This window comes from Hyaena hyaena, unplaced genomic scaffold, assembly GCF_003009895.1.
Source record: "Hyaena hyaena isolate Hyena2069 unplaced genomic scaffold, ASM300989v1 scaffold_1227, whole genome shotgun sequence".
Lineage (NCBI taxonomy): Eukaryota > Metazoa > Chordata > Mammalia > Carnivora > Hyaenidae > Hyaena > Hyaena hyaena.
Genome location: NW_024081862.1, coordinates 186,579 through 209,691, shown reverse-complemented (window position 1 = coordinate 209,691; position 23,113 = coordinate 186,579). Strand labels below are relative to the sequence as shown.

Below are 23,113 nucleotides of genomic sequence, written 5' to 3'. Positions count from 1 at the left end.
TTAAACTACAAAAACAAAAAACAAAAACAAAAAAACCCCACCCAAATCAAACCAAAACCACAACCACAACAAACAAAACTCCTGATTCTTGAAATGTATTGGACTCAAGAATTTGAGGACCCAGAAATCCATTTTGCCAGAAAACTTTTTACCCAACCTTTCTTCTTTTTCCTCTTCCTATCCTACTCACAAAACAACTTCCCTAATCTCCTTTCACTGTGTGTGATTTTTTTTTCTCCCTCCTCCTCAAAAGTCCTTCTCTTCCAGCCTCAGTGTCTGATTTCAGTCTCCTTCTCACTCTGGGATTTGCCTCCCCCACCTTTTTCTGTATATAGCACTATTTAATCTTTCTCAGCTTCCTAGATTACACTTTCATCACCCAGCTCAGCAAATTGAAAGACACCTTGACATTTGCCCTCTTTAGAAGGGAAGTGAAGGTTGGAGACCAATGTTCTTCCCTGTCACACATATAGACAAATAAAGATATATATTACTGGTGTTCTGATGAGTGTATAAGAGCTGGGTTAGACTGAGATACCAAGAAAGTAGTGGTAAATTCTATTCAGGGCGGGGAATAATTTTTTAGAGAAAACCATGCTCTAGCAGAGTTGACCTATACTGACAAGTTGAGGGAATGAAATTCAGAACCAGCTAGTCTATGCAGAAAAGGCAGCTTTGGAAAAGGAATGCTAGGCATACAGCTGGAAATATTCAGTGAATCACAGATAGTTTATGAAGCTGAAATGTATGGTGGGAGGTGAGGAAGAAGAGTTAGGCAAAGGCCAACTCATGAGCTTTTTCAAAAATAACTTTCTCTATAAAACATGTAGGAGGACTATCAGTGGGACAGAAATCAGGAGACATTTCTAAAATATGAAAAGCAGTTAAGACGTAACTGAGGCTACTATGAAGGAGCTACCAAAACAAACAGAGCAGCAACTCCAACACAAAATTTCCACTGTAAAGATAAACACAATACAAATGGCCAAATATCCGAGGAAAGACATCCCATTAAAGAGAGACAAAACTGAAGACCTTATGCCTATGAAATAGTTAAAAGAGCAATGAAAAGTGATAATGATTATAAATTTGAAGATATGTATAATTAACATGCCTGAAAAGGTAGGAGATCACATTTATAAAATGAGACAAAAAAATTAAATGCCTGGGAATGGAAACACATAATTGTTAAAATTTTAAAAATTAATAGATGGACTAAACATTATGGCAACAGGTGAGAAACAAATCAATAGCTAAAAAATAATATATTCTAACATTTATTGGATCATTTACATGTCAAGCACTGTTCTTACTACTTTGCAAACATTTTATTTAATTCTTCCTCACACTAGTCAAATAAGCAGTACTATTATGATCCTTTCAGATACTATGTATCAGATAATTGCAGCCATCTAAACAAAAGATGATGGGAGCTTACAGTAAGAAGAACCAAGCACAGAGTTAGAAAACTGATACTAACAGCAATGATAAAACACTAAGAAGTCAACCATATATCAAAAGTTTAACAACATAAGAGAATAAATAATGAAGCACAACCACCATCTGAGACATTTATTAAAGTCAGATCTTCAATAACAGTACAATAGAGTTGAACAATAAAGGGCCTTGAAAAATATGAACCAAAATATGAAATAGTCTTACTTGATATATGTGTGAAAAAAATCATTCCTTTATAGTAGTGTATCCCAAAGTTTATTTTACGAAACAATAGTTCTACAGGATGCTTTGTGGAAAATAAGTTTGGGAAAACTAAAAACATGTCTTACTGTTAGAGAGTCAAATTATACATCAGCCAATTAAAGGGTCTCAGAAGTACTACAATACTGAATTTTTAAAGAGTATAATCTTCTTTCCTCATAGATATTTAATCAATATTAACATTATATATATTATATATTTATTATATTTAAGTTAATATATAAAAACTGATATATATGTCTTGTATGTATTATTATTTGAGGCAAATAATAGACTGGAGTCATGTTTCTATTTATAGGAATCCAACTTGGTTATTCCTCTGTCACATATTCAAAAGTATGAAATAGAGCTATAAAGTTGTTATTATGCTTTTCAAATATATTTAATTTATAGGGAGAAAGAAAGTGAAAATGAGGGAAGAAAATTCAAGTAGAAGGGTAGCTTAGTTTAAGTATTGAAATAATATCACTCAAAAGATTATAAATAATAATTATGATATTAAAAATCTGAGATAAAACCTTTCTTCTCCTTAATAGTAAAGGAAAGCAAAATACAATAACTGCTGAAACCATTATCTACCTAGGTAGAGATAACGAGATGCTTTCTGTCCACTTTCTGAACTCCTTTTTGCTGCTGCAATTAAGGAGAGAAGGCTCACTGCTGTGCCAAATTAATTCTGAACCTCACTGTCACAATAGAAGTTTATTTTATGCTCATGTCTGAGTCTGATGTGGATCAAGTGGTTCTCCTCTACACTGTGATTCAGCAGTTGAGGCTGCCTTCATATTGTGTCTTCAAGGTCATTTTAGCATCATACGAAGAGCAGATAGTCTGAAGACTAAAATGGACAGAAACATCAGACCCTTAACTATCTTATTCCAAAAGTTCACATCATTTCTACACATATTCTATTCAACAGAACTAGACATGTGGCTCCAAAGAGATGCAGGGGGTATATCCACATTTCTGGTTGTGTGTCTTCTTAATGAATTGGACCATTTATCATTATTTCTCTTATCCCTTGTAACATTCACGTCCTGAAGCCCACTTTAATATAGCCACCTAAGCCTCTTTCTAATTAATGTTTGTATGATATATCTTTTCCTTGTAACTTATCTGTATCTTTATGTTTATATCTCACTGTCATTATCTCTTGCTTGGATGATTAGTATAAACTATTTGATTACACTAGCCTAGCTCTTCTTCAATCTATCCCCCAAAATGATCTTTTTAAATTCAAATATAATCTTATTATTCTCCTACTTAAAAGCTACCATTGGAATCTTGATGTTTTTTAGAATGAAGTCTACACACCTTATTTTTACTTGACAGTCCATAGGTGACCTTTCCTCTACTAACATTTCCAACATCGTTACTTGACATTTTCCCCCTAACACTTTCTATTGTATCCATACTGAATTTTCTTCAGTTGCAATAATTCACTTCTGAATTGTCACCCGCTGTTCATCAGGCTACCTCATTCTTCAAAGGGCTAATTTCTTTCTAAATATGTCTCACCTACATATTACACCATCTAGGAGTCAACTTTGACCAATTCTGAATTAGGTACTCTTCTGGTATGTTCCCACTGTATCATCTACTCCTCTGTCAGAACACTGATGAAATGGCATTATACTGTCTGTTAAATTGGCACATCTCCCACTATATTGTAAACTCCTTGAAAGGTGGGATGTATCCATTCAGTGCACTGCTCTTCATCAGGCATTTAGCACAGAACCTTTGACATTCAATTAATACTTGAGTGAATGGCTGAACTACTGAATGTTATTAATGACTTGAAGTGCAGTGAATTTCAGTGCAGTGATGGGACTGTAAACTGAATCGCATCTCTAGAAAGGGATGTGATAAAGGACAGGAAGAGGATTGAAGGGACTTGAAACATTTTTAAAATAAATAACAAAAAAGATCATGGTAGTATGGTATCAGGGGTCCTGTAAGATCATATGCTTGCCCACCCTCCAGGCATAACAATATGCCAGATGAAACCAGGCTAGAGGAAACCATCTTCAAGTTCTTCTTAAGATAAGAGAATAAATCCTTAGGCTGATACAAATTCTTAATGCAAAGGTTAAATTAGGTACTTGAAACCAGAATCCTCTCCAAAGGCATGTTTATCTTTTTATTGTGATCTCCTACACAGAGAACAATGCATGAAATAAAGAGTCACCTCCAATAATTTAGCTCAAAGAGAATACTCATGTAAACACATGTGGGTCAGGAATAGATCAGTCCCAGAAGCCTCTCCCTTTGCTTTCTTCAAACCAGTATTCCCTCCATCCCTTGTAAAGATAGCCTCTATATTGATATTTATGTAACCACATTCTTGCTTTTCTTCACTATTTCACTAAAATATTCCAGTATCGTTTTGCCTCTTTTACTAATAATATAAATGGAATTATAAAACTATACTTAGTATTTTTAGTAGCTAAAAAATAGCTTCATCCTTGCTATTGTTTTAGAAAATATTCATATTTATTAATTTTACCCTGAATGTACAAATTATTTGGATCAGAGACAGATTACCATATTTCACTTAAAAAGAAAATAATGACCATGTGGCTCCTAACACCCCAAGTTTTATTCCTTGGACAATGTAATGAAAGCCAAGTCAAATGTCTTATGTATATAAACTTCAAAGTCTGTATGACAAGTGAGGATCAGAAAAATTGATTTTGTGTGATTATATACAGGAGGGAGAGAAAACTGCCTTCTCTTCTCCTCCCAGAAGGAGAGAGAAAAAAGTTTATTCCTTGGACACAAGAATCCCTGTTTGGAACTTGACCATTTAGCTTTTATATTTTTTTTACCTTCACTTTTGCATTTTTCATTCTTTTGTCTCTTTGTGCTTTGTTTGAGATGTTTTATTTCATTTTAAGTTTATTTATTTATTTTGAGAAAGAGAGAGAGAGAAGGTGTGCATGTACATGCGGACTTGCTTGCACAAGTTGGGGAGGGGCGAAGAGGGAGAGAGAGAGAGAAGCTTAAGAACTGTGAGATTCATCTCAGACCATGAGATCATGACATGAGCCAAAGTCAAGAGTTGGACACTTAACCAACTGAGCCACCCAGGTTCTCTGAGATGTTTTATCTTGATCTATCTCCAAGTCATTAATTTCTCTTTACTGTGTCTAATCTCTTATTTCATCTTTTGAGTTCTTAATTTTGATTATGTTATTTTTTATTTTTCATTTCCAGATCTCTGACAAAATTCTAAATTTTGTGTATCTCATTAAGCACAGTAAGTATAGCTATTTAAAATTCTCCAGTATCTGAGGCCTCCCATTTGTCGTTTTTATTGCTTTATGTTTCTGTTTGTTTTCATGTATGTGATCTAATCTTCTGATGTGCTTGGTTTTTTGTTTGTTTTGCTTTTTATCTTAAAATTATAGATTCCTGTAAAGTTGCAAGGATATTACAGAAAGATCTTGTATACCTTTCAGTTTTCCCCAATGTTACATTTTATGTAACTATATGGAATATCAAACCAAAAAACTGTTTACCACATGTGTAGATTCATGTAATCACAACCATGATCAAGATACAGAACTATTCCATCACCATGAAGCTCTCTCTCAAGCTATCCCTTACAATTACAGTCAGACCCACCCCCTTACCCTCCACTATCCTTAACCCATGATAGGAACTAATTTGTTTTCCATCTCTATAATTTTGTCATTTTAAAAACGTTTTATACATGTACATATAAAATTAGAGTATGTGACCTTTAGAAATTGGCTTTTTTCATGGTTATTTTTTATTATGAGTCAGTATATATGCAAATTTGTAGAATTGGTCTGAGATGATGCTGTAGTTTTTTTTTTTCCCCCAGAGAATTCTTTTGCCAAGTAACTGGTGTCCTAACGCTTTGAAATCACCTTGGTTAAATTTTAGGGACTGACATTTTAAGAGTCTGAAGTGTGCTCCCGATGAGGGCCTATCTAATTTCTGGCTAACACTGCTAGCAATTCCAACCCAGAGTTTAGAATGGACACCATTTTACTAGTGTTAATTGCAGTTCACTACAATTCCTTCCTTTGGCAGACTCAGGACTCTAACCCCCACTCTCCTTAGCTTCTTAGCCTCTCTGCTCTTCCCTCTGTAAATATCTAACATCCCCAAGTAAAAGGAAGCTCCAAGCTCCTGAGCTGCCTCTCTTCTTCTGAAGACTCTGGCCCAGTAATTATTCTCTATCTTGTTAATTTTGTATGATTTTAAGCACATGATTTTTATATACTTTGTCTAGATTTTCTAATTATTCTCAGCAATGGGTGGGTGTAAGTCACCTAGTTTCATTATACTGGAAATGAACGTTTCCTGTATTGTGTTTCCTTTGACCCACACAGATTTAAATTTTTTTAATTTAAATTAAAATATTGTTTTTTTTTTTTAATTTTATTTGGTGGGAGGAGGGGGCACAGAGAGAGAGACAAAGCCTTAAGCAGGCTCTGTGCTCAGCATGGAGCTAGACGTTGGGGCTTGAACCCACAACCCTTGGATTAGGATCAACTCATGAGCAGAAATCAAGAGTTGAGGCTCAACTGACTGAGCCACCCAGGTGCCCCAATATTTTCAATTTTTGAATACAAATTGGGTTATCTGATTTTTATTGATATCTGAATTCACTCAAGATAAAAATCAGGTAAAACAGTTAGTGGATACTGATCCCTTTAGGAAAAGCACTTGCTCTCAATTTGGCTGAAGTCTTCCCTGACACTGTCTCTATTTGGTACTTTATTAATTTAAATAACGTGCTTGCCTGACCACTGTAAACATTCTTATTTAAAGGAAACATTCAAATTTAATATGACTTTTTTGTCTCTAGAATTTAGTTAGCAAATGAGATCATTACTCTAAATTTTGGTTATTCGTAGTCTTTTCTTCCATCATTCAGAAGTCACAGTCTGGGGGTACAAAGTAAGTCAAATTCTGTGTGCTATTGCCATTAAATGACTGAGCCTCTAAATATCCAGTTCTAAAAACGCCTTTCTCATCTCCTTACAGCCTAGCATCTATTGATAGCTCTGAACCTACTAAGGGTATTTTTATTTACAACCAGGCCTTATTACCATTGCTGAAGAGAGAAAACTGGAAAGCATTCTCAGTCACCATTATAAGAAACTGATTGTTACAGAACAAGTCCCTTCACTACCCTTGATTCACTTGGTAGATTTACTTCCCAGAATCTTGATTTTTTACTGATTAGTTTAGTATAATCATGATTGCTCCTCCCAGAATCATGGAGTATAAGCAAACAAAAAAACGTGACATATTCAAAATTATGTAAGATCCGGGGCGCCTGGGTGGCTTAGTTGGTTGAGTCCAACTTCAGCTTAGGTCTCACAGTTCATGGTTTCAAACCCCACATCGGGTTCTGTGCTGACAGCTCCGACCCTGGAGCCTGTTTCAGATTCTGTGTCTCCCTGTCTCTCTGTCCCTCCTCCACTTGTGCTTTGTCTCTGTCTGTCTCAAAAATAAATAAAAAATTAAAAAAGAAAAAAACTCTAAAAAATTATGTAAGATCAAAATCATTATTTAGACTTAATATCACCATTTTACTAGTGTCCATTATTTTGTAAGCATATACTGAGGAACATGTTGCTCATGTATTTTGCTATTTCATGCCCATGTATAGTTTCAAAATTATAGAAAGAATATATTGGTTCTCAAAGAGCTTAAATTTTATCTGGGAAGAGATACTACATAGAAAGCCATATAAAATATGCACAAAATAATTCCATATATGTAAAATGACTGTATAAAAGGAAATGTATTATGTCATGAGACTGTCAATTAGAAGAGTAATAAGAAATTAGGGATGTTGAACAAGAAACATGCTGGAGACCCGCTCCAGCTGGTCCAGGGGTCCCTGAAGGATGGAGGATGTCGGCGAGAGAGAGTGAGAGAGCCCCGAGATTCTTTCTGGTCACCAGGCAGGCATCTCTGTCCCGTCAGTTTTGATGTCTTTATTTATAGGTCAAATGATAACATGGCATCAGAAAATGGAATTCTTACAGTGGATAGTTCTCTGTGATAAGATGCTTTGGAAAATGTACAGAAACAGGTTTTACAGAAGTATTCTTGCAGAACTGCCCCAGTTATAGTGAGGTTGAGTAACTAAGAAGATAACAGGGTGTTCTTAGTGAAAAGCAGAATAACACACACATTTTAGTAACACTAAGATTAAGTCATAGGTTAAGTTGTAGATACTCTTGTCCATCCTCATCACAGCTGCCAGTGTAAGGGAAGGTGTTTGTGGAATGTAGGTCTTAGGGAAGGGACTGCTATACATCACCAGTAAGCAAAGGTATATGTAGTGACTTATGTTTTGCCCTTATCTGTTCCCTCTCTCTAAGTTAGGTTCTTTGTTTCCGGGCAAGACTTAATTGTCCAGTTATATTCCTTATGGCACCAGAGAGCCAATCGTACCTTTAAAGAATTTAGCTCATTTCCAATACATAGAATAGCCTCTTCGAGTGCATTTACCTTTGTGTCTAGTTTTGTGATTTCTTGAATAGCTAGGGCATGAGAAACATTTTTGGTTAGCTGATTTACATGTTGAGCTGTATGAACTTCTTGGACTAATTCAATGGTAGAAACAGTATTGTATATGTAAAGGTCAATCTTTTATGAGTAAGTGTCATTAGTCTGTTCATAGCTCAAGGGAAAGTATGGAGGGAAACAGGACCTACTGAAGACATGATGTCTGTTCCCATAATCAAAGAAAAAGTTCCCACAATAAGTTCCTTCACAAGGTGCAATCATCATACCAGGGCCAGAATAAGGGGGCAAGTCACTCCCCGATACCAATCAACAAGGTACCTTGGGGATCAGTGCTCAAGCAGAAATAATTGAGTAGGAGTGGATATCGTTCGTCATCTGATGGCAAGAGACTGTGCAAACTTGCTTTAACCTCACCAGGAGCTCTCTTGACTAGTGGGTGCAGAATGGCTCCTAACAGAAAGGCTCTTGAATCTTGAGAAAGGTTCTTGGGTCAGATTGTGAAGAAAGTTTTAAATATGGACTTACAGGAGAGGGAAGTAAACTTATTCCAGCAAGTGGTATTTTTTGCAGAGTTTTTCTTTCCAGGAGCTCAGTCAGTCTACATATAATCTTTTTTTCTGCAGAATTTTGAATGAGATTTTGTAGTACATGGCACAGAGTTGATTTTTTTAACACTCAATAATATGTAGACAGTCAAATGTACTATATACAGAAACAGGATGTGAGAGAGAATCATGTGGATAGATAGTCATCTCCAGTGACTGTTCTTTTTCCTTTACTCTTTTCAATAGAAATATCGCACTTTTTCAAGGAGGTAACAAGACATTTATTATATTAATACTGACCTTAAGAAGCTTGCAATTGTTGTTAGAGGGTTAGGCACCTAAGTAAGAAGTTGAGCAATATGCAGTAGTTATCTAGACATATGAGAAATGTCACAAGGCAGTGGATGATAGATACGAAAAATTATCAGGGCTGACAAGTCTTAGTAAGGCTCATAGGAGGCAGAATTTTTGGGGGGCTGGTTTGGAGGAAAAGGGATTCATAACATGATATAACTTAGAATCATTTCAGTAGGGAAACCATAGAGGTCCTCTAATCCAACTAGATGGATGTCTTCTATGACATCACTGATAAATGGTTCTTTTTTTATCCTCTCCAGTAATACAGAATTCACTTTCATGAAACATCTTATTTCAGGTTCCTAGAGAGAATAGTATTCCTCATAATCAGCCCCAAATCAACCCTCTTGTTAAATGTAATAGAGCTACCCAAAGATTCCCAGTCCCTGTGTCTACCATCCTCAGGTGCTCCATTGTATTACAGACATGCTGGCTCGTTTATTACCTTGGCCCTTCTAGCTGTCCTGTAGGGCCTGAAGTAGCCACAGAACTGTGGCCCTGGGAAACCTCTTATGCTTATCCCAGTGCAGTAAATATTATCACCTCTTATGCATGCTGTGCTGCGGAGCATTGCTCAGTATACTGTGGTAGTGAAGAGATCAGGGTTCTGGAATCAGACAGACCCAAGTTAGAATCTTGGCTTTATCAGTTATTAGTTCTGAAACCTTGGGACAAAGCCACCTTTTCAATTCTCAATTTCTACATTGAAAAATGGGTACAATAATACATGCTCCCTTATAGAGTTGGTGTAAGAATTAAAGATGAGAACACATTAGGAATAATACTACTATTATTGTCATTGGTTCTGCCTTTACCCTTTTAACCTCTTCCTTTTTACCAACCTCAAATTATTTAAAGCTAGTTTTTGTTTCCTCTGAGTCTCATCTGACTAAATATCCCAAGTTCCTTCAGTACTGCCTGTCCAATGTGAATTTAAGTTTCTTCAACTTCTCAATTGCTCTCTTCTTAATATCCTATGGTGTCTTTGTGTTCGCTTTTGAATGCAAAGTACTAAAAACAGAATGTATTCCTGCAGGTGTGGTTTGAAGAGATAATCCTCAAAGGATGAAAAAATAGGGAATCGAAAGAAGGATATTCTCACCGGAAAAAAGAGTAATAAGCAATGGAAAAGAAACCACAAATACTCATGGCATGCTTATCAACAAATGGGCCTAACTGGCTAAAAGGGATTCATGGGGGGAAAAATCTTAAAGGGGCTGGATTGTGAAGTCCCTGGAACCATGATACTATGGATTCTATCAATATAAAGGAAAACCAACAAAATTGTCATTATAGAAGATTTACTTATCACTTGGAAGCAAGCAACCACAGTTTATGTAAGCTACTCACAAGTAGCAAAAAGTTACATTACAGCCCTTCTTTTGCTTCCCTCAGATGAAAACAATCAATAGCCCTACAATAGCCCCAAAGGTGATGACGAAAACTTGTTGGAGATGATCCACAAACCACACATTCCTTTTTGTTGTTGGCTGCTGCAATTCACTATGCTTACAAAGCTGGGTGACCCAAAGAAGCTACTTTGCTGTATCCTGGGAGTCATAATTCAGTAGCTTTACCTACAGATTTCCTTATTCCCAAGGCTTTCTTTTCTTGTCTTCTCGTCTTTCTTCCATTCATTCAATTTGTGGGATGCTTAGAACCTTTTGGAGTTCATGCCCTACCTCTGCTGAGTTTCAACTGTACAACTTCGAACAAATTACTCAACTTCTTTGTAACTCAGTTTCCTCTCTGGTAAAAATGATAATTTTTTGTAGGCCTTTAAAAATTAATTGTGACCATTCAATAAGTTAATGTATCTAAAATAATAAGAGAAACTGGCAGTAATAATAATGTTAATTTCTGTTATTTTTGGGTCATTACTATTCATAATTCAACAGATACCAGACACTTGGTTAGATATAGAGGATGCGGAGGCAAAAAGGGCAATCCCTTACCCTCAATGGTCACATTTCTTCTGATTTTGCACATTTCCTGAACAAAATTTATTTGCTACCATTTATTGTTTTCGTAACCTTGGATAAAATAATTCCTCTGAGCCTTTCCTCATCTGTAGAATGAGGATTAATACAATCTACTTTGAAGGTCTGTTCTATTAAATAAGACAAAATATGCACACTGCCTGGCACAATGTTGAAACTGAATATGCACTCCTTCCCCCATAATCCTGTGGCCCTACCCGAGGCTGGAGGACCCAAACTTGAGTTTAGGACCCAGCGATTTCTTCCAAAGTACCAATCAGGAGTATGAAGGTATAGTGGGAACGTCTTCTGGAAGGGCGAAAGCGAGGAAGAATGAGAAAGCACGGGGTAGGGGGTGGGGCACGGAAGGAGGCCGCCCCTGGACTACAACTCCCGGGATGCTCAGCAAGAAGGACTGCCCCGCCTCGCCCCTCCCAACCGGCACAGCAGGCGCTGCCCACCCCGTGGAGCCCAGCGGCGCGCGGAGGCTACAAGTGCCGCGGCTGGTAATCGGGGGACTTTCCCGAGGAGCCGCGCACGAACAGGCGCGCGGTGCTCGAGCCACACGTGGTGGTCAAGGCAAGGGTGAGTGACGGGGAGTGGGACCGGGAGGAGGCGCTGGGGCGAGGGAGAGACCCTGGGAGCCTGGCGGAGCGGCGGAGCAGCGGAGCGCGTCCTCACTCCCTGCCCAAGGTGCTTGCCTTGCCTCAGGGTATTTGGAGAACGCAGCGGGACTGTAGGTGCCCTGAGGTTTACCCAGAATGGATGGATTGATCTCGCAGGGGCCCCGCTTCCCGGTGCTTACTGTGCACCCCCCCACCCCAAACCTCGCACAGTGAGAGCTGGACTGATCCCGAGGTCGCCTGCCCACACCAGCCTCGCCCGTATTACTTAGTTCCAATGCAGATATTAATGTTATTAGTTAATGGCAGACGGAGGAGGCAAAGTGCAAAGTCCCCTCGCTTTGAGGTGCAATTTCATTAACCGGGCTCTTAACTAGAGAGACGGAGAGGCAGGAGACGGAAGGAAAGAGCCTTTCTCTGGTCCCATGGGATTATCCATTCTCTACTGAGGATGGAAGCCCCGGATTACGGAGCTGCAAAGGGAATCGACTGTGCAGCTAGTATATCTCCGATGGAAAGCAGAGTCTATCTTTTCTTTAAAGAGAGAGAGAAGCAGGAGAAGGGAATTAAGTGGAGATTTCTTTCCCTCTTTGTTATAAATGGGAAGTCCCATAAGGGATCCTGCCGCTTTTATCCAAGAAAGTCCAATGTGATGAGTTAATCGTGCCAAAAGTTAATCAGAGCACCTCATGTCTGAGGGAACTGCGAGATGATTTTTCATTTCAGGAATTGATCAAATCCATTATCACCACTTCCTTCCTGGAAATATCCAGCTGTAGGGATCTGTGTACACTTGCTAAAGGAAAGTTCTGGTTCAGTTGGATGTTTTTTTGGACTTGGTGTTTTTGTGTTTTGTTTTCTTTTTATGTTTTAGTTACAGAGAAACTTTAATAATAGGAGAGAAGTAGCTTTGGTAAAAACAAAACAAACTCTAATGTAAAGCAGAAGAAAGGACGTGGATTCCCTCCCCTCTTATTTTAAGTGAGTTGCCAGGTAGATGTTAGGTGAGCCTTACTTATGCATCTGTGTGGGTTACCAGCCGTTGGAGCTGTGGATTGTGAGCATAATAAGCCCCCATACCATGGGTTAGATCAGTTATTACTGGGAAGCAAAATAAGGAGGGCCCTTGCTTGAACTGCTATACTTGGTGACAGTGAAAAGTGAGTTTATTCCTTCAAAGGATGGTAGAGTCAGAGAAAGACGGGCAGTTTTCTGCTCAACCCAAAGTTCTATCACAGAAAGATCCCATGCTGTGCTGGGGGTAAGGACATGCCATGGATACAAAGTTCCAAAGGTAATCTTGGAACTTTGGAAATAACCTCTCACCTGCTTACTTCAACAGAACTGTTGACTCTCTGGGTTTATAATTTGTCTTTCACTGTCAGTTTTCTTCTAAATAAAAACTTTTGGATGGTCAGTTTGCCATGCGTGTTAGCAAAGTATGAAGAAGGAGAGGAACTGAGACCCCTTCAGACACAGTGAGCAAAGACTAGCAGACCTGTACCTAGAACAGGTAGGTGTGTTGGGGGGAGGGTTGTGGAGTGGGCTGGCCCCTTGTATTTGGGAGGAATCACACAGTAAGGCATGTTGTCTGCATACTTCTGGGTCCAGAACAAGCTGGTGTCATATACCACAAGGGCTGAGAATGAAAGCACAACGAACAAGAGGGAGTCTTGAAAACACAGGGCTGTGTGACTAAGATCATTGGATATATGACGTGTAAGGTTAAGAGAGGTGGCTGATTAGGCCAGCCATCTTTTACCCACTTCAGAGCTAGTCAGTCAAAATGCTGAGCCCCAGCTCCAATAAAGCCCAGCTGACGGTGACATATTTGTTCATCACTGGTGATGCTCTAAAGCTAATCTGTCTTAGAATCTGTTCTGAACTAAAGATGGTGTAAACGTAACTTAACTGAATTGTTGAGAAGTGTGTGCTTCCCCAGGTTCTCCAGAAAATCGCGGCTCTGCTAAAAAAGGTCCCTGCCTTTCTCATTTGTGTCTCTCTACAGGAAACCTGCCTTCTTATTTGAGGGATCCTGTCACAGTAATGTGTGAGTCCTTGGATAAATTTGGCTTGGTGACGGCAATGCTTTCTTCAGAGACACTGCTACTTCCTCTGTGCTCCTCTTCTACCCTGACCTAAGTTTCTCAGTGTTAATCCCGGTGATAAGTCAGAGGATTTGCCCTTTTCACACTTTCTTGCCACTAGGTATCCTCTCCTTTCGTTTAGCCCTTTTAGGACGAACTGGAGCTGAGGTGTCTACAGCTGTGGCTGAAAAGGAGATGGGGACCTCAGGAGTGATACTCTTGGTAGTGCAGCCTTAGCTCTTGTTGGGTTCTTATCTGTGTTGCTATTGGCAGAATTTTCAGGAGCTGCTGGGGGATGTCTGACTAGCTCCGATGGAGCTCCCCTACCTTGCTAAGAAGAGCAGCCAGGCAGTCCTGTGTGATGCTGGGGACTGGCATTCCGGAGGCCCTCCTGGTGGCCAGGCAGATGCAGCAGCCATCAAAGCTGCTCTCCGCTGCCAGAGACACTGTACGTCGACACCAAGAGCAGCTGAGATGGAAGGGTCTAAACTTAGCCCTTCTCCAGCACCCCTCTCCTCCTGTCTGCAAGACAGAGTTATTCAGACAGACTCCTTGCCACTAGGACCTCTCAACTCAGGAAACAACCAAATAACAGCAGGGCGGAAAGTCTGCAATTGCTGCAGCCAGGAATTAGAAACTTCTTTTACCTGTGTGGATGAGAATGTCAACTTAGAGCAAAGGAACCGATGCTCCCCTTCAGCAAAAGGGAGCAATCACCTGGGAGACCTTGGCTGGGGAAATCCAAATGAGTGGTCCCATGAGGCTGCCATATCCTTGATATCTGAAGATGAGGATGATATAAGTTCGGAAGCCCCGTCTTCAGGGAGGTCAGTAGACTATGGTTTCATCAGTGCCATCTTGTTCTTGGTCACTGGCATCTTGCTGGTGATCATCTCTTACATTGTTCCACGGGAAGTGACCGTGGATCCCAACACTGTGGCGGCCCGGGAGATGGAACGCTTGGAGAAGGAGAGCGCAAGGTTGGGGGCTCACCTGGACCGCTGTGTGATTGCGGGACTCTGCCTGCTCACTCTTGGGGGGGTGGTTCTGTCCTGTTTGCTAATGATGTCTATGTGGAAGGGGGAGCTATATCGTCGCAACAGGTTTGCCTCTTCCAGAGAGTCTGCAAAACTCTACGGTTCTTTCAACTTTAGGATGAAAACCAGCACGAATGAAAACACCCTGGAACTGTCCTTGGTGGAGGAAGATGCTCTTGATGCACAGAGTTAATTCTGGTTGTGAACTTCTTGAGGGTCTGTATTAGCATTTTCTATGAAAACCAACCAACCAACCACATTTCTTAAAATTAACAGTGCAGTTTATTTGCTTGTCAGGAAATGCTTATTTCCCAAACCAACAGCCAGTGAGTGTTTTTGTTCTATATGTATTTTTTATTTACAAGAAAAGCGATGTTAAGATTCATTAAGAAACTACAACCAGCTACACCTGTCCTTCTAAAAAGCTGAGATTAATTAATCTATAACAGCTTCTATTTCTATAGCAAAATATTTGTAATAATCAGTGTACAAATGATTTCTTTTTCATGATATGGGGTATTATTCTTTGGACTTTAGGAATTCCTGCACACAGTAGGATCAATTAATAGCTTATTTTGTGAAAAAGAACCTAAGCACTAATCACATAATAAGGCTTACATTTAATTCTCAAAGGTGCTTTTCCATTCTCTTGCTAAATTTTTTCTTCCTCTAATTTGCCTGAGCACTAAAATATAGGGTTTTGAATTTGAATATTTTGAAGCTTGAGGATGTTGATTATTTTTAAAAATGCAAGAACACATATGTTGTATTTAAAGTTATTCCTCTGCTCAGAAGTGGTACTAAGTCATTAGAATAAACTTTCTAGTAAAAGAAAAATATATAAATCATTATTAGATCAATCTGAATTTAACCCAGAATGTTAGTGCCAGATATTAGCTGGTGTTGCATGCCCATTTTCTAGATAAAGTAAAATTAATTGCTTCTGTAAATTTCATTTTCTGTTTGTGGTTTAGCCATCATAAAGGTTATCCGAGCTCTTGAAGTCTTATCTTGTTCTCACACCAGAGAAGCAAAGCATAAGACCTTTTTAATATATTTCCAGACATATCAACCTCTAGGCAGGTCAGAGTCATGATTAGCTCAGACACACACACCCAGGTGATGTTTTGTTTTTGTTGTTTGGAGAAAAGGTCCAATACAGTTGCAGCTAGACTCTTAGACTTTTAGAAATTGGTATCACTTACTCTAGGCCAAGCAACAAGCCATTGCCCCAGGATGGAAGCAGTCCTTAAGCCCTCAGACATACATACACACATACATACATACATACATACATACATACATACATAAAAAAGGGAAGAGAGACACAGAGAGAGGAAACACTGATTCAGTGGGAACTGCATCCTCACCAAAGCTTGTCTCCTCCTAACGTGGTCTAAGTGTCTCTCTCTGTTCCTCATCCAGGCCCTCGGCAACTGTGATGCCTTGCCTTATGATGTTTACACTTGCTCGATGAGAGGCGTGATGGGCAAAGTGGTCACAACTTTGCAAAACACACACCCAGTGGCCACACTAACACACTGTCTCCATATGGTTCCGGAAAGGGTAGGAAATGCAGCCTCTGGGCTCCTGGGTGGATCAGTTGGTTAAGCGTCTGACTTCGGCTCAGGTCATGATCTCACAGTTCCTGGGTTCGAGCCCTGCGTGGGGCTCTGTGTTGACAGCTAGCTGAGAGCCTGGAGCCTGTTTCAGATTCTGTATCTCTCTCTCTCTGACCCTCCCCTGCTCATGTTGTCTCTCTCTCTCTCAGAAATAAATAAACATTAACAAATTTTTTTAAAAAAAGGAAATGCAGCCTCAGAAATAGCTTGCATTTTGCAAATAATCCTTGAGGTGTTTCCATCCTCCCACTGCAAGAGCTCTTTTAATTTCCACTTACTGTATTACCGGGACCTTACAGAGGACTGGAACTTGGAATTTGGGGTGGGAGGGCAGAGAAGGGTAAGTGAGAACATGATTTCTTTATAGATTCTAAAGGTTAATTCTAATGCCTGAAGTTTTTGTTATTGAGGACTGGAATATGTGGGTGACTTTGGCTGGCTGAGTGTGTGAGTCAGGATGTTTATGTGAATGAGCTCCTGTGGCTGTCAGAGATTGATTTGACAAGTTAGGTACACTGCGTGTTACTAAGGGTTAAGATGAAATGCAAAAAGGTAGGATCAGAGGATAGTAAAAATAGGGCAGGCATGTGAAAGGATTATTAGGTAAAAATGAGAATTTACATGGATACCAGAAGTTAGATGCAGCTGAACTAATAACTGACTTGGAAATAATTGGGACATCATAAACTTGAGTTTTGTTTTCTATTGCTGGTTCTTTGTGCTTTTTGAACAAAGTTTTTGTTCTGTTATGATTCTCATGTCATGGCTAATGTTGAAGCTGGTTTACCAGCAGGATAAATTTAATATTTTAAAGGTTTAGAAATTACCAGATTCTAACCTGCTTGGGGACCCACCATACATTAAGCTGAGGCAATAGGATAATGATATCTTTGGCTGGGTGAGTAGGTCTGAGCCGTATGTCTTTAAAAAAAAAAATACACTAAAAACATAACACTTGTTCTTAAAAGCTAAGAGGGATCACCTGAGTTTTGTTTTTATTGGAGAAACATGATTAATTAGCCAAATTGCAGGCTAAACTGAATTAATGTGCAGCCCGATTTTCAGCTCATGAAGGAAGACAAATTTGAGAATCAAGTGTTAGTAAGTCTTTCAGTTATGTAAAATTGGAAAAAGGAGAAAAAGCCAGAGCTTTTCATTTGGAAACATTTAATGAATCTTATAGTGCTACCATATCACATATAGTTCTATATATGATCTAAAGGATATATATTTCTCTCTTTATATATATACCATTATATCTGTATATGTATCTTAATTAGGAAAAGGTATGCACGAGGAAAGACCTAACAAGTCAGAATGTATTTCTTCCTTCTGTTCCTTAAAATTTTTAAATTGAAGTATAGTAATCAATGCTTACTTATTTCAAGATTATTTAAATATGTCCATTTATAGGACACATCTCTTTCAAGGTCCTGCTTATGTGATGGCAGACCATTACTCCAAAAAGAAGCAATTCAGAAAATCATCTGGACATCTCCTATAGTGCTGTGTTGACACAGCTCAGATAACTGCCTTAATCACCTTTCCTCCAGTATTCCCTTGTATAGTCCGAGTCGATCCTATCAGTGCGAGAATTCAAGATAAGGATTACCTAAAGTCATGGTAATACAAGCAACAAAAAGCCCTGGACTTTAGATACTATTGTTTCCAATCTGATACAGAGGCTTTTGGCTCAAAATATATTTATTTAGAAGTACTTTGGCAAGATCAGGTGATATGTATTACACACATTGAACAAGATGATAGCTACGGTGGTATTGGTCTTGCTTGGATCCTTCATGGAGATTATGACCTTAAATCTACCTTTTTAACATGATCCTGATTGTTGTCTATGAGAGTTTTTATTGCTAGATATGGAACAGCAAAACTTTTTCAGAGGTTCTTGGTTTAGGTCTTAAACTTTTTATCAGGTGTTAAAAAACTAAGCTAAGTCACTTTCCTTATCTTAAAAGAAAGCAGTTCATTGTTCAGCAGTGTGGTCCAAAGGGGTGAGTATCAGAGAGAAAGCTGACTTTCTCCATTACTACTGGGATCTACATGCTGATGGACAGTTTAATCCTCCTAACGACTTTATTTATTTATTTGTTTGTTTGTTTATTTATTTTTTAAATGTTTGCCTATTTTTGAGAGAGTTTGAGTCAGGGAGGGGCAGAGAAAGACAGGGACAGAGGATCCAAAGCAGGCTTTACTCTGATAGCCAGGCTCTCTGCTGACAGTGGCAAGAACTCACAAACCATGAGATAATGACCTGAGCCAAAGTCAGATGCTCAACCTACAAGCCATCCAGGTGTTCCTGATCCTCCTACTGGCTTTAATAAAAGACTCCTTCTTAGGGCTTAGATACTTGTCTGATACCAGTATCACATGCTTTGATGGCTGCTTAAAATATCTGAGCTTAAAATACCTCCCTCTCCTACTGACTTGTTTTAGGGACCCAATTGGACCAGTGCTGGCACATGTCCTTTGAGGTGCAAATTTAGACAAAGAGATTGCCCTACTAAATTCATTTGTGCCTTCCCTTTGTCCTCCAGTGTAAGGGAAGTGATTGAGTGAGCACTGTGCCACTGAATGTCAGGAATTAGGGTCTGAACCCAAGCAGCTCTACTTTTTGTTACTTCTTGTGACAGGCAAAAATTCTAGGCAAGAACATTTGAACATTTCAGCCTTCATCTATCATATGTGCAACAACAGACATATGTAAAACCTTACCTGGATTAAACATCTAGAGTTAGAGAAAAAAATGTTCTATTTTATTAGGAGAAGGTTTTTCAATCTGAAGGTCAGATTCCATTGCAGCAATTACTGCCACCACAAAAATGTGGTCTGACCAAAGAGATTCACAACCTTCACCAATGGTGAACCAATGGTTCACCTATTCAGCAAGATTTAATACAGCCAGCTAGATTCCACTGTGACAAAGGAATAAGACAGATCCTTACAGTTTTCTGTAATGGAGTTTGACCTTTCCCAGAACTGGAGATAAAGAATTACTACAATGAAAAGAATTATAATGAAGTCTCATTGGCTTTTCCCAGCATACAAGGGTTCATAAGAGAGAGAATTAACATATCATTGTCTTTCAGCTGATTTTCAGCTAGATCATTTTATGGCTCATAGTACTCCATAATATTCTCTCCTTTCAACTTTTATGGGCAGAAGCCTTGGGAAATAATTTGCCTGATTTGTGCACTGACACTGTACAAAGTAAGAAGTTCTTTTAAATATGTAAAGGTGAAATCAATAATCTGTGGCTTACATTTAAAAGCATACCTGTGGTTTATGTTTATTAATGTGTAAGTTTATGTCCACTCAAGTCTTTGTATGTATTAGGAGAATGTTTTACAATTATAGAACTGTAATATCCAAAGCTACTGTTAGAATAATTTTCTTATAGGAAACGTGGCATGCCTTAACATTGACTTTAAGGATTACAGAAGTCCTTCACAGGTCATGAATGAAGAATTTAGAATCAGCCTCAGAATGAGATTCCATAATTACATAGATCTCTTTTGGCTGGTCAGCATCTCACAGATGTTTGATTTATTTTTTTAACCATTCAATTTCAGGCTCATAAGAGTGTAGCATATTTAGCAGTTATTTTACTATGAATTATGGTTTTATTTCAAGTAAATACAGGCAGAGACAGTACATTCTTTTGCTCCAAGTTTTAGTAATTCTCCTGTGTTTTGGTAAGAGCCAGTCTTAATCTCCCACTGCCATCTTTATGCCTCCTAGCCAAGCTCTGAACAAGTGTTGTACAAGAATGCAGTGATGGATTATTACTATATAGTATATTGAGAGTTTCTATTTTGTGGTTCTCATCATGCCATTAATTTTATTTTTCTTGCCAAACAAGAAAAATAATTTGATGTTGATCATGTGTTTGAATATTCTAAAAGGGCAGTTATTAAGGTTATGGGCTTTTTCTTTGGGCATGTGATGCCTTATATGTTAATAGCAAGTGTGTCGTATCATTTTAAAATAAAACTATTAAGATGTTTCATTGTGTTTGTTAACTTTTATTTATCTGAATATGAATCTGTGATGCTGATTTGGTTGTTTAAGATTATATTTGAAACTATTTGTCCAAAAAATTAAAAGTAATATTTATCCTGAGTCCAATATATCATTTTTCTTGCTACCATATCATTGAACAATGTAAACCATACTTTATTATTTTACCTTATATGAAATAGTCAAATCTATATGAGTTTACTCAGTATTAAACTTAGACTGTGAATTGCATGATGTGGGAAAAACACATGAATTGTATTTATTGATGTTTTTAAAAATACCTATCTAAATATCTAGAAAACTTTTAGGTGAGAAAAAAGTCAAATTAACTTATGATCCTCCTCTTAAATATCTCTTAATCTACTTTTGATCTCCATTTTCATTTGAAGATGCATAATAATTTATATCATTAGGTGAAATTTTATCCTTATTATGTATTAGTATTGTCAAAGCTGAGAGTTCTAAGGGGACAATTTAAAATGAGGCTTCATATATTGCTCCAGTTATTTAAAAATTGGACCAAGATTCTTATGTTCTATAAAGGGAAAAAAAACTAGTTATATATATATATATATATATATATATATATATATGTTAACTAGTTACTTATAACTATGTTAAAAACTAGTTATATATATATTTATATATATATGTGTGTATAATGTAGTTTTTTTTTTTAAATGTTTTATTTATTTCTAGGAGAGAGAGAGAGAGAGAGACAGCGTGATCAGGGGAGGGTCAGAGAGAGGGAGTCACAGACTGAAACAGGCTCCAGGCTCTGAGCTGGCAGTCAGCACAGAGCCCGACACGGGGCTCGAACCCACGAACCGCGAGATCATGACCTAAGTGAAAGTCGGACGCTTAACCGACTAAGCCACCCAGGCGCCCCATGTGTAATGTAGTTTTATGTAGTTTTTGAAAGAAGACCTTTCTTCTTCCTCCCTCCCTCCCTTCCTTTTTTAAACCACCTCTGATCATTGGAACGAGCTACATAATGCTGCTACAATTCCACAGTATCTTGTTACATGACTCTTACGGGTCGGCAGGAAGGCTCTTAGAGACCCTGAGTTAGCTACTTTTTCAAATGTTGCTGGTTGTCAGCCTGGAGGGAAAAAGAGAGTCTGAAAGGTCTGGAACAGGCATTGGGCCTCCTGGCAACTTGAGCCAGTAATAATGACATAGTTCCAGTCATGCCAGGAAATGCAGTTCCATCAGTGTCCCGAGATGGGGGAGAGTTAGGGCTGTTGGCAAACACTAATAACCACCACAATTTCTAAGGTCTTTATGTTGTTAAAGCATATTATGTATCAACATAAAAATTCCTACATTCTCTGATGACCGCTTGATCCATTTATTTTTAATATTTTTATACTGAGGGCAAAAAATCCCCCAGAAAAACAACAACAATAAAAAAACCTATTCCATAAACTCCTAGAAACATAGAATTTAGTAGTGCTTTTTAAAGAGAGAAATGACCACGATTTACTTTAAGATTACCTATTAGGATTTTGTTGTCTTATTTTATCATAAAAATTCAGAGATTAAAATACTAATCCTTTAAGTTCATGATCAGAAGGAAGCATTTTCTTAATTCCTTATCATACATGTTAGGGAATTGATCTCTTACTAAACTCTCACCACATTCCTGTGAGCCAAGAATTATTGCCTGCATTTTAAAAATAAAAAACTGGAGTCAAATATATTAGATAATTGGCCAAAGTTACACAACTAATAAGCAGTAGAGAAAAGATTGAAACCTAGGACAACTTCACTATAAAGTTATTACTTATTCCAGGTTAGAAGGAATATTACCCTTCTTGCAACAAGAACGAAACATTCTATACTAGCTATTTCATTTTGTATTCAGCATTTTTTTAAAGTCAAGTAATAGTCATGGGGTTTGAGAAATAAACTCTTTAAGGCAATCGTAGTAATATTTGTTTTAGAAAACAGCCATTTCACAAAATATAAAAACAAATTAAATCTATCAAAACTCACAGCCATCCTACTCACTGTCCCCACCAAGGTTCAGATAAGCTAATACTGACACTTTCCTCGCAGCTGAAAAGAAAATGTAGTTATTCTTCCTATTTGTGCAATAGTTCGCATAGGATTTATGCACTCTCCAATAAGGAGCTCAAAGATGGAAAGAAAGTCATATTTGAGTGCTTACTATGTGCCAGGCATTCCGCTTTCAGGTAATCTTGCTTACTCTTCATAACACATGGTATAATGAGAACTTCATAATCAGGTAAACAAATGACTTAAAGTTTGAATGCCTGCTCCTCTACTCTTGTCAAGTCATCTAAGCCTCAGTTTCTTTTTTAAGTTCATTTATTTATTTTGAAAGAGAGAGAGCACAAGCAGGGAGTGACAGGGAGACAGTGAGAAAGAGAATCCTGAGCAGGTTCCACACTGTCAGTACAGAGCCCAACGGGGGGGTGGGGGGCTCGAACTCTTGAACTATGAGATCATAACCTGAGCTGAGGTCAGGAGTCAGACGCTTAACTGATTGAGCCACCTGGGCAAGACCTAGTTTCTTCATTTGTAAAATAGGGATGATAGTGTTTGATTTGCAGGATGAAAC

The 23,113-nt window shown here is 38.2% G+C and overlaps 1 protein-coding gene and 1 long non-coding RNA gene across 3 annotated transcripts in view; one reads left to right on the top strand and one right to left on the bottom strand.

Moving 5' to 3' along the window:
• Positions 1-23,113, bottom strand: part of LOC120224710 — a 258,324-nt gene that overhangs the window by 122,158 nt on the left and 113,053 nt on the right. The gene's annotated exons all lie outside the window — the stretch shown is intronic.
• On the top strand, positions 14,136-15,701 carry TMEM74 (transmembrane protein 74). Its single transcript, XM_039222970.1, has one exon. It carries the CDS (start codon positions 14,145-14,147, stop codon positions 15,060-15,062), a length of 918 nt encoding a protein of 305 aa, XP_039078901.1. The 5' UTR covers positions 14,136-14,144; the 3' UTR covers positions 15,063-15,701.

Coding starts and splice junctions, on each gene's coding strand:
- TMEM74 (XM_039222970.1), top strand. CDS start 14,145: ATGGAGCTCCCCTACCTTGCTAAGAAGAGCAGCCAGGCAGTCCTGTGT.